Raw genomic sequence first — 11,739 nt, forward strand, 5'->3', positions numbered from 1 at the left:
ATGCCTCTTTAAGTTTAAAAACATAGTCTGGAAATTTATGGCTTTCAAAATTAGAAGGTTTATCAACATAAACGTTTTCTAGGATATAACCATTAAAAAAAAATGCACTTTAACATCAATTTGAAAATTTTAAAATTTTTTAAATATGCAAATGCAAGAAACATATAAGTAGTTCCATTATTTCCACGAGAGTATAAGTTTCATCATAATCTATTCATTCCTCTTGATTGTATCCTTGAGCAACCAAACGAGTTTTGTTCCAAGCAACTTCTCTTGATTCATCAAGTTTGTTGTGAAATACCCATTTAGTTCTAATAATGGAATGACCTTTGAGCTTAGGAACTAATTCTCATACTTGATTTCTTTCAGATTAACCAAGCTTTTCTTGCATTAAGAGTATCTAATACTTATCACACAAGGCTTTATTATAATTTTTAGTTTTAGCTTAGATATGAAAACAACATTACTGACTTGATTAGTCATGGAGGAAAGCCTTCGATAAATCACCAATAATTGAACCTTATGAAAGCCCTTTTAGTTTTTAAATTATTTTGGGAAGAATTTGCAAAGGTTGCTATTTATCATGTTGATCATGTTGTTAAGGATTCATTTAAGGTTTTTTCCTTTGATCTTTCTTTCTAGAAGTGTCCTCTTTCATTTAGTTTTAACCTATCAAGAATAATATCTACACCAACCTTTTTAACTTTTCGAAGATAAAATGGGTTAGACTTATCAAACACAACATGTATAGATTCTTTAACTACTAGAGTTCTATGATTATGTACTTTATAAGCTTTGCTAGCAAAAGAATAACTAAGAAATATACCTTCATCGAATTTGGCATCAAACTTTCCGAAACTATCTTTGTTATTCAAAATAAAATATTTTGATCTAAATACATGAAAATAAGGGATATTAGGTTTTCTTTCAACCCAAAGCTCTTATGGAGTTTTATGTAAAATAAGTTAAAGGAAAACCCGATTTAAAACATAACAAAAAGTGTTTATAGCTTCCACCTTACTGGGGCAAATTCTATTTACTTAGCATATTTCTATCCATTTATTAAAGATGGATGAAAAATTTATCAAATGAATGTCAAATCAGTTTTTCAAAATAGATTTCTTGAAAAAGAAGGTCTACATTAAGCAACTTGTGGGTTATGAAGTCAAAAGGACATGAAGACATGGTTTTAAAGTTAAACAAAGCCTTGTATGAATTGAAGCAAGCCTCAAGGGCTTGGTATAGTTGTATTGACGGTTATTTTTTAAAGAATAGATTAGTAAAATGCCCTCATGACTATGCTATCTATGTAAAGATAAAAGAGATTGGTGATACTTTTATTGTATGCTTGTATGTGGATGACTTGATCTTTACAAGAAATAATCTAAAGATATTTGGAAACTTGAAACAAGCAATGATCAAGGAGTTTGAGATGATGAATATTGGTCTTATGACATATTACTTAGGGACTGAGATCAAGCAAGGAGAAGATGAAATCTTTGTGAAACAAGAGAAGTTTATAAAAGAGATTCTCAAGAAGTTCAAAATGAAAGATTGTGCAAAAATGAATACTCTTGTTGAGTGTGAAGTGAAAATATCAAAAAATAATGAAGGAGAGAAGATAAACTCTACAACATTCAAGAGTCTAGTTGGGATTTTGAAATACTTGACAAGCACTTGTCCAGATATTATCTTTGGAGTAGAACTTGTGAGCAGATTCATAGAGACACTAACTACAACACATTTTAAAGCATTGAAGCGAATCCTTCGGTATATCAAAGGTACTGTTTATTTTAGCTTGTTCTATGGATATTCTAATAGCTTTGAACTTATAAGTTATAATGATAGTAATTAGGCTGCAGATATGGATGATAGAAAGAGCATTGCAAGTTTTGTTTTTCATATGAGAGACACAACATTTACATGAGTTCAACAAAGCAACCTATAGTCACATTATCAACTTGTGAAGCTAAATATATAGTTATTACAACATATGTTTATCTTTTCATATGGCTAAGAAGATTATTGAAAGAGTTGCGAATGTCACATGAGAAGCTTTATGTGGACAACTCATCAACCATTGCTTTAGTTAAGAATCTAGTATTTCATAACAGAAGTAAGCACATTGACATAAGATTTCATTACCTTCAAGATTGCATTATAAATAAGGAAGTTGAAGTCAAGCATGTAAAGACACAAAACCAAGTTGCGAATATTTTCTCAAAGCCACTTAAATATGATGTTTTTGCTAAGATAAGAGATATGCTGGGAGTTATAAAAATGAGGGATGTTGAAAGTAAACCAGAGTTTAGTTTTTCTGAACAATAGAAGAACCGATCTACTGGTTGAATTAAATGAATCGGTCGATTGGTTTAGAAACGATCGGTCAGTTAATATGACATAATACGTTTCTGTTCGGATTTGGATTTTCTTTGAGTAGTTTAATTCCTTGTTTATCTATGACTTGAGGTCTATAAATAGCCTTATAATCAGAAGCATGATTATAATGGGTTGAGAGGAATATATAAGAGAAAACATATAATAAGATTGCCTTTCTCTCAAATCTTCTACTTGTTCTTAAGTTTTATATCTTTGTTTTGCTTTCCATAACCTCCTACCACACTTTTTTTCTTTCAATAATGTTTTGTTGCAGCATGGTCACCGTGTTGAAGAGCAGATGGGATGTCTTTTGGTGTGCTTTCTATGGAACCAGAAGCGATGTCATGACATAGACAATGCTTGTTGGTGTTAGTAGACTGATTGGAGGAAGCAGTGCACCACTAGCTAAAATAGCAATAAGATCCATTTATGTATGTATGAATGTTGTTATAGGCTGTTGAGGTTGTATGTCAAGCTCTTGCTCGGAGTCATTGTCAAATACATTAACAATAAAGTTATCACATCGATTAGAAGAAGAGATGAATGATCTAAAGCGCAGCTGGAAAATCTTGGTCTTGTTAAGCTTGCTAAGCATCAAAGGTGCAATGACAGATGGATTGTTGAACTTCCTATCATAAACATAATAGTGTGATGTTGCCCTAAAAAAATCCTCAGCAGATCTACAAACCATAAGGAAATTTATTACTTCTTCTCCATCAGTCATAACACAATCAACTCGATACTTGTGCCAATGAAAAAGTAGTCAAATAAGCAATGAAAAAGATTAGGGATTGGAGTGAAGTTGAAAACTAAATTAAAAAGTTTGAAAAGATTGAGCTAACCATGAGACATGTAAACCATTGATGGCATCATGATCCCTGCAAATAGGCTACTTTTCAGTTCCACCAAGTTTCTTGTAACATTCAGGACAACTACAGTGCCACCACCCATTATATAGGTCAAAATTGATAATGGATGCGTGACATGTGAACCTAAGATGTTGTGTTAGGAAGAAAAAACTAAGTTTATTGTATAAGCAAGACACAGGGCTTGGCTTACGATGTAAGAAAGAAAAAACAAATGATCAAAACATATATAAGTTTGAGTGCGAAAAAGAGAAAAATGAATTAAGTGTGTGCTAACCTTATGGTCATATGGATTCATGTAAAGGATCTCTTTGATTGTTCACCTATTTTCATGAATCTAGTCTTCAATTGATAGAAGATCATTGGAGGATAAAGGCAGATTATGAATGTCCGAAGGGAATTGGCTGAAGCTAAAGTTGAAAAGATTTTAGGTTCGTTTGAAAAAGAAAAAAACATTGCTTAAACTAAATGAGCTGATAATAAGGACCGGAAAGCGTACTAATGTTAATACGCCAACACTTCTGGTATGTCAGGATTAAAGTACCAAACTGAAGCTGGTGTGTCGTTTAAATTTAGTTGGCCTCATGGAATTTGGTTCGCATGGAGTTGCCTTTGAGCATGTATCTACCTTCGATGAATGTGAAGCATCTAACTGAGTAGAAGAAATGCCAACTTCAAAGTGACGATGTTCTCTCACATAGCTACGATCATTGGTACGGACACCAGGAACAATTCTCACGGCCGCAACAGTTGTACAAACACCATATATTCAGCCTTCGTTCTCATGAGAATGAGTTGCAGAGTTGTATTGAGAAGGGAGGCCATGATCAATAGAATGAGAAGGTTGGAGTCTTTGGCGATGACTTGTTATACTGTTTATAACTATGATAAAGAAAAAACCTATAAAATAAATAATTTAACTAAGTTAAAAGGACATAAGAACATGAGTGGGTAAAGCAATGAGATAAAGTTCGTAGTGATTAAAATTTGAGCCAACTAAATGATTATATGAGCATATTGTGGCAAAAAGATGGACTGTGTGGTTCTTAATTATCAAAATTATGAAAGATGAAAGATCCTGAAAGGAATGTACGGGCTACTCAAAACATTGTTAAATATACACTTGGCTTTCATATTAAATAAACATTGGAAGGAATGGATTGCTGAGTTCAGTTTTTTCATATTCTTAGAAAGAACATTGTCTTAACCCTATGATTTGGACCAGTTTTAGTCGAATTTTGTGCACTAAATCATTCATGAAACTTGACTAATAGATAATAAAGGGTTTATTTGCATCAATAACAAGTTTATGTGGGGTTTTAATCCTAAAGTCTCAGTTTGAAACGAAACCTATTTTAATAAAATCATGTTGATTCATAGATAATCGAAGTGAATGAGTGCTAAATTATAGATTCTTGCATGATTTCAAATAAAACCATGCCATTGATTGCATAAAAACTAGTCTAGATTGAGATTTGTGTTTGTTAGGTTCTTGATGAATGTTTTTCATGTTCTTCACGATTTGAGTGTTTGATTCGTTTTTCTTCGAAGATTTTTATGTTTTGTATTAATTTTCAAATTTGATTTTGTTTTAATTTAAACCTTTGTTTTGGTTTAGTTTTTGGGTCAAACCTTGATTTTTGATTTGGTTCATTGTTGAACCAATATCTTTGAGTTGACCCATTTGGTTCTGTTTTAGGTCAAGTACTTATGACTTTATTTGTTTGGACAACTTTTTCTTAGGATTTTTGGCCTAATAGGGTGTTTGACAAACACACCCTTAAGTTCATTTGGGCAGTTTTCAAGGGAAAGAAAAGATGGTTTTGCCAAACATAACCTTATATAAAAAATAAAAAATGATTTTTGCTTGTTATATACGACCCAGTTCTTACAAAAATTGCCTTTTATTTATAAAAATGAGAGAAAATTTTTTTAGCATTGTTTTAGAAAATTTTTGTGTCTTTTTCGGAATTTACAATAAGTTTGTAAAATTCCTTAAGGATTTAGCCAATGTTTCTATAACCCTAAAAATTTTAATTCCTGAAAATTAATGATCAACATTCTGGTATAAATATTGGACCTATCAGTAGGTTGATATTTAAGTACTAGGAGTTGACTAAAAAATTATCAGAATTATTTTGGATATTCATCAATTTTAATTGGAAGTATTTTTCATCACAATATACGTGTTGTGGAAAAAACTTTTGTTTTCCAGGATAAATGAACCTTGTCAAAGCACTCACATGAATTCTTTCTATAAGAATTTACTCGGGCATACGAGCTCATAATAAATTTGAAATGCCATATTTATTCATGAGTGTAAATCTTTGTTCTGATCCATAGATGAACCACCGATTAGGAATCCATCAACACCTTTAAACCACATCCTAACTATATAATGTAGTTTACCTCAAGTAAGGTGTGTTAGGGGTGATAATACCTTCCCTAGCCACAATAATTTCCTTATCCTGGAACTTCAGATAAGACTAGTCCACTCAGGTCTCTTAGTGACCTTGAATCAAACAATTATGTGGCGACTCTTTGATCTTGACACCGCAACACCACACGTGACACCGCAACACCACACGTATAACAATTTAAATATATTTTTCTCTTATATCTTCATCTCTTATGACCCAAACACTACTAAGAAGATTTAGGAACCGTTTATCTTCAGAGTTAAACCTCAGACAAATAGATATTTAGAGTCTGTTTGAGGTAGCGGTGCAACTAAAGTTTAATGAAATTTTGATTTTTTTGTTTTAAATTAATTTTTTTGGTATTTTTGGATTTCTTGATGTGCCGATATTAAAATTTTTAAAAATAAAAAATATTATTTTAATATATTTCAAAGTAAATATTAACTTGAAAAATTGTTGCTACTATTTTCCCAAACACCATGGGGATTAAAAAGCTCTCAAGGGACTATTTTGTAGTTTGACCACGAAAGAGAAGAAGGACCTCCCCCGGGGTAGCAGGACAAGCAACAAAATTCAATCTCTCTCCCTCGATTTCCACGATCTATAAATTCCATTTTCACACTCTCTACTCTCTCTCTCCCCTTCCCTTTTTTGCCCTTAGAAACACAAATTCTCCCAATTTCTTATCTTCATTTCGATTAAAAAATAATAATAATCAATTTCTAGGGTTAGGGTTATCAAAACAGCCAAATTGAATAATATCTCTCCTGCTTTGCCGTCTCCTTCGTGAAGGAGAGGGGACTATGGGAGGCGGTAATGGAGATGTAGAAGGAGGCAGCAACGATACCGACGGTGGAGATGACGAAGTCAATGTCAACATCAGATGTTCCAACGGCTCAAAATTCACTGTCAAAATTAGCTTGTCGTCAACCGTTGATTCGTTTAAGCAGCTTATCGCGAATCAGTGTGATGTGCCGTCTGATCAACAGCGATTGATTTATAAGGGTCGGATCTTAAAGGATGATCAAACTCTACAAAGCTATGGTAATAAAATTAGAAGCCAATAATTATTTTCATTTTCATTATTATAATTAAATTCCTTTTTAATTTGATTAATTTCTTAAATTTTTTGGTGCTCTAAAATTATTGATCTGGATAATTAATTGATTAATTAACTGTTTAATGGGATTAAGTAGCTAGCATTTCAGATTGGTAGTTGTTGAGGTACGGAAATACGATGCTGGCCGGAGGTGACATTATTTATAGGAATTATTGACGGGTTTTTGGTGTTAGTAAATAAAATGTTGCATTTTTTGATGCGAATGCTGGTACTCAACTTGACGTCGCTGTTATTTAATGGTTGATAGGCTTGGAGGCAGATCATGCTGTCCACTTGGTTCGTGGGTTTGCACCATCTGCACCAGTCAATGCAACTGCTGCAACCAATACTGGAGGTTCGAATACTGCTCCGACCAATACTAGAGCTGCTGGCTCTACTGATGATGGAGAACTCGGAGGATCTGGTTTTGGATCACTCTTTCCAGGACTTGGTTTAAATGGCTTGGGGGGCAGTGGTGGTTTGCTTGGAGCTGGACTTCCAGAGTTTGAACAAGTGCAGCAACAGCTGACTCAGAACCCCAACATCATGAGAGACATAATGAACACGCCTGTTGTTCAGAACCTAATGAATAACCCTGAAATCATGCGGAACTTGCTAATGAACAACCCTCAAATGCGTGAAATAATTGACCGAAATCCTGAGCTGGCACATATACTTAATGATCCTAGCACACTTCGTCAAACACTTGAAGCTGCACGAAACCCAGAGCTCATGCGTGAGATGATGCGCAACACAGATAGAGCTATGAGCAACATTGAATCTTCTCCTGAGGGATTCAACATGCTGAGGCGCATGTATGAAACTGTTCAAGAGCCATTTCTTAATGCAACTACAATGGCTGGAAATGCTGGAGGCGATAGTGCAAACCCATTTGCAGCTCTTTTAGGGACCCAAACTGGGAACCAGGCCAGAGATGGATCAACTAATTTGTCAACTACCAGTTCTGAAACCACCACTGGTTCTCCTGCTCCAAATACCAACCCACTTCCCAACCCTTGGAGCAGTAAGCTCTCTCTCTCTTTCTCTTCTTACCGTATTGAAGTTATTTAGGAGGAGGTTAGATTGAGCAGTTTAGTTTAATCCTATGTGCGGTGTATGTTATTCTGCTCCTTGCTCACCTCTATCTCCCCTTCTTGTATTCTTTTTAACCTGATAACGTGTGAAATTCACTATGTTGGAAATTGCAATTACTGATACTTTTCTGTAACATTTCAGTTTGTATATGACAAAATTACATACCAATGCAAGAGGCACAACTTGTTTGTTGCTAGTCAGTGTGTTGTATGGATCCTTTTCTTGTCAATCTAAAACTATTTACAAGATAACTTGTTGATTTTTTTAACAGCTTGATAAGAGGAATTTCAACTTTTGTGGTCTTAAAAGTAAATATTTTCTTGCTTCATTTATGCTTTGTTTTCATAATGCAGATTATATATTAAATGCTTGTTTTAATTAACTGTACACTCTGTATAAATCTGACAGGTGGAGGTGCCCAAACTAACACCACAAGGTCGAATCCCACCAGTGATACTAGGCCACAGGCACCTACTGGGCTAGGTGGACTTGGTCTCCCTGATCTTGACAATATGTTTAGTGCTATGCCAGATGCTGCTATGGTGAGCCAGTTGATGCAAAATCCAGCTATTTCACAAATGATGCAAAGCTTCATGTCCAGCCCTCAGTACATGAACCAGGTATAAATTTATCATGTTGCTTGGTAAAACTCTTGTGGGTGAAATTTCCTTCTTACTAATATCAATCAAGTTTCAGATTCTTGGTATGAATCCCCAACTCCGTAGCATGCTTGATTCCAATCCTCAACTAAGAGAAATGATGCAAAACCCAGAATTTCTTCGTCAATTGACGTCTCCTGAGACAATGCAGGTATAAGAACTTTACAGCTGTTTGTGCACGCCCTTAGATTCTCCCCTCTCTAATGAACACATGTAGATGCCCGCAAAGCACTTGTACAAAACACCCCCCTACCCCCCCCCCCCCCACCACACACACACACCACTGCCGGCGCCACAGCCACAGCCACAGCCACTACCACAACCAAACTATAGGCTTGGAAGCAAGTAGACATTGAGTATTATATGCTTCTTCATGCTGTTCATGGGCATTTGCAATTTTTTGTTGGTCAATAGCTTTAACTAGTGGCTTAATAGCAACAAATATTTTTTTTTTGTGAATTATATTTAATCTGGAAAAGAGTGCCCATACAGTTTTCAAAAGTAAGCTTAAGCCATTATTTGATTTCTCTTCTTGCAGCAACTTTTGACTTTCCAGCAATCTCTTATGTCTCAACTTGGTCAGCGACAGTCAACCCTGTAAGTGATGGTGCAATTTATTTTCTTAGTTTGTCTATAAGTCGCGTGGGGTAGCTATGGTTTTAGATTTCATATTGATTAGTAGCTATCAGTAGCTTCTTTTTTGGTTGGCTAACTCGATGCTCCATTGCAGGGCACAAGGTCAGACTGGTGCTGGTACAGGTATTGAAGATATCACCTATAATATACCGTGTCTTTTCTTTTGGTTGAAACTATGTCTTGTGATTACTTTTGATATGTTTTTTTTCCCCTTTCAACTGTCTTTACATGATTCAAACTGCAAATTGTCTGGTAGGCAGGCCTTAATTTAGAAATTTTTAAAATTGGCTTAATATCTTTGTCATTGTTTCATTAACAGCATAGTTTTCTGTCATTTGAATTCTTTAATTTCTGAAATATTAGGCAGCAGAGGATTTTATTTCTTATTTTTAAGGAAATTGACAGCATTAAAATTTTAGTATATGATGTCTCAACATTTCTCTGTGTCCATGTCAAACTCTTTGGGGCTTGCATACGATGTACGTGAAAGATTCTGTGAACTTGTAGTGGCTTTTCTGGTGTTATAAATATGGATAACACAGGTTATTTTCTAACAAAGAGAAATATGATAAAACACAAGTGAGCAACCTTTGAGTTTATTTACTTTTTAGTTTTTATCAGTAAAAAGGATATATGTAAGCTATTATGCAAGAAATGTGAGTATATTAGGTCCATCATAATGAATTACCTGCAGTTTTAAAAGGATATATGTAAGCTATTATGCAAGAAATGTGAGTATATTATGTCCATCATAATGAATTACCTGCAGTTTTAAAAGGAATGGACCTGCGGTTTGAGAATTCTATCTTTCGCTCATAGCTGCACCATAAATGGTTAATACTTCTGCTGTGTTAATGCCTTCGATTGCTCTGGGGTCCATGTTGGATCCACAACTGTAGCGTAAATGTTAAACCTCATTTGTGGGCGTCCATGGTTATAGTGGACTCTTCTCTCACATATTTCCCTCCCAGGATCCTCCCAATAAGGAGAAAAAAGGAGCTCTCCTTTTGTCTTGAGAGGATTATTTGTTCAATTATGGGTTTGTACTGTTGCCGCATTTGCAGGAACAACCAACAATGCTGGTTTGGAGATGTTAATGAATATGTTTGGTGGGCTTGGGGCTGGCAGCCTGGCTGTTCCCAACAGATCAAATGGTTACTATTCCTTCCGTGTTTTTCTTTTCCTTTTCGGGTTTTGTAATGTTGCTATTAAGTTTTGTCTGCTTTGCACTCATTACATTCTGCATACCCAGTGCCCCCAGAAGAACTATACGCGACCCAGTTGTCACAGCTTCAAGAAATGGGTTTCTTTGACACACAAGAGAATATACGAGCACTAATTGCAACTGCAGGGAATGTCCATGCTGCAGTGGAGCGACTTTTGGGAAGCACTGGTCAATAGTTGATTCATACTCCATCTTTTTTCGTGGTTAGCGTCGAGTTGGTCAGTTTATGACATGAGTTACCTTCAAGCCCGCAGTTTTCAGTATGAATAATTTCAATTATGGTAGTAAAGGGCTGTGAACGATCTCTGTGTGCCAATGATTGTTGGATAATCCCATTTCTTCTCTGTCTCTTGTGAGGTGTCAGGCTGCAAGTGTCATTGTACATACCTTATATTACGATTTGTCATATGAATTGTTTGAAAATCTTATTGGGACGTGAGGAATTCACAGCCCTACCATCCCTTATTCTATCTTTTCTTCACTTATTTCCTAATTAATTTCATTTGTTGGGAGTATTTACTATTTAGTGCCCGTTTAAATTTTACATGTGTTTCCTAATCTTGGCTCGTGGTGTGCAACAAAGACACTGCTAAGGTAGTTTTGGTAACGGTAGAAGGAAGTGAATGCAGGAAGGAGGCCCTTGTTGCGTCTGTGACAGTAATGAAATCCGCAAGGATGGGAGCCCGTGTTACGCGGTGGCCTGCTCAAAAATTTATTTGAACTAAAAAAACCCCACCCAGGCCTGTTAAAAAAAATTTGAACAAAATATAAAGAATGTCTTTCCGCAGCAGTTCTTTTTTACAAAAAACCAAAATCCAAAATTCTAAGATTATAATTTTTTTAAATTATTTTTTATTTAATTAAATAACATCTGAGTTGGGTATATCAAGATTATTTTAAATTATGATAAATTCACCAATATCAAAATGAAATAATATAACTCAATTTAAAATAAATAAAATATGAAATTAAAAAAAATGAAAAAACAAAAACAAAAAGCTCATGGGTGTGCTTGGCCCAATGCGCCATTGACCTATTTAATATTTTTCTTTTAGAGATGGATGATGCTTTGTTTTTTTTTTATAAGAAAACAGTAGACAACCTGTCAATTACTGCAATAGTTTCTAGCCATTACAGGTGGTCGAATAATCAGATAGTCATCTCCTAGATATAAAAAAACCCTCTTTGATCCCTTTTTTTTAAAAATTTTCTAGTGAAAAAAAAAAAAAAACCCTAAGAAACATCTCAAGGAGTTCAAAAACCTATTTTTGGTATTAAATCACCATTTAATTAGTTTTTAAAAAAAACCCAATTTAAAAAAAATCTTAAAGATTGATCTAATTTTTTTAGCAAGATAAAT

At 34.6% G+C, this 11,739-nt stretch overlaps 1 protein-coding gene across 1 annotated transcript; it reads left to right on the forward strand.

Annotated features, from left to right (window-relative positions):
* The first annotated feature begins 6,238 nt into the window (after positions 1-6,238).
* Positions 6,239-10,876, forward strand: LOC7480454 (ubiquitin domain-containing protein DSK2b). Its single transcript, XM_002306389.4, has 8 exons — positions 6,239-6,709; positions 7,033-7,788; positions 8,268-8,479; positions 8,556-8,669; positions 9,057-9,115; positions 9,249-9,277; positions 10,219-10,308; positions 10,407-10,876. Exons 1-8 carry the CDS (start codon positions 6,469-6,471, stop codon positions 10,553-10,555), a joined length of 1,650 nt encoding a protein of 549 aa, XP_002306425.1. The 5' UTR covers positions 6,239-6,468; the 3' UTR covers positions 10,556-10,876.
* The last annotated feature ends 863 nt before the right edge of the window (positions 10,877-11,739 follow it).

The sequence above is a fragment of the Populus trichocarpa genome, chromosome 5 (assembly GCF_000002775.5).
Source record: "Populus trichocarpa isolate Nisqually-1 chromosome 5, P.trichocarpa_v4.1, whole genome shotgun sequence".
Taxonomy (NCBI): Eukaryota; Viridiplantae; Streptophyta; class Magnoliopsida; order Malpighiales; family Salicaceae; genus Populus; species Populus trichocarpa.

Excerpts from the sequence above, each read along its gene's own strand:
- LOC7480454 (XM_002306389.4), top strand. The coding sequence starts at position 6,469 with ATGGGAGGCGGTAATGGAGATGTAGAAGGAGGCAGCAACGATACCGAC. Across the intron at positions 7,789-8,267 it reads ACTTCCCAACCCTTGGAGCA|GTGGAGGTGCCCAAACTAAC; the intron begins GTAAGCTCTCTC and ends TAAATCTGACAG. Across the intron at positions 8,480-8,555 it reads GCCCTCAGTACATGAACCAG|ATTCTTGGTATGAATCCCCA; the intron begins GTATAAATTTAT and ends ATCAAGTTTCAG.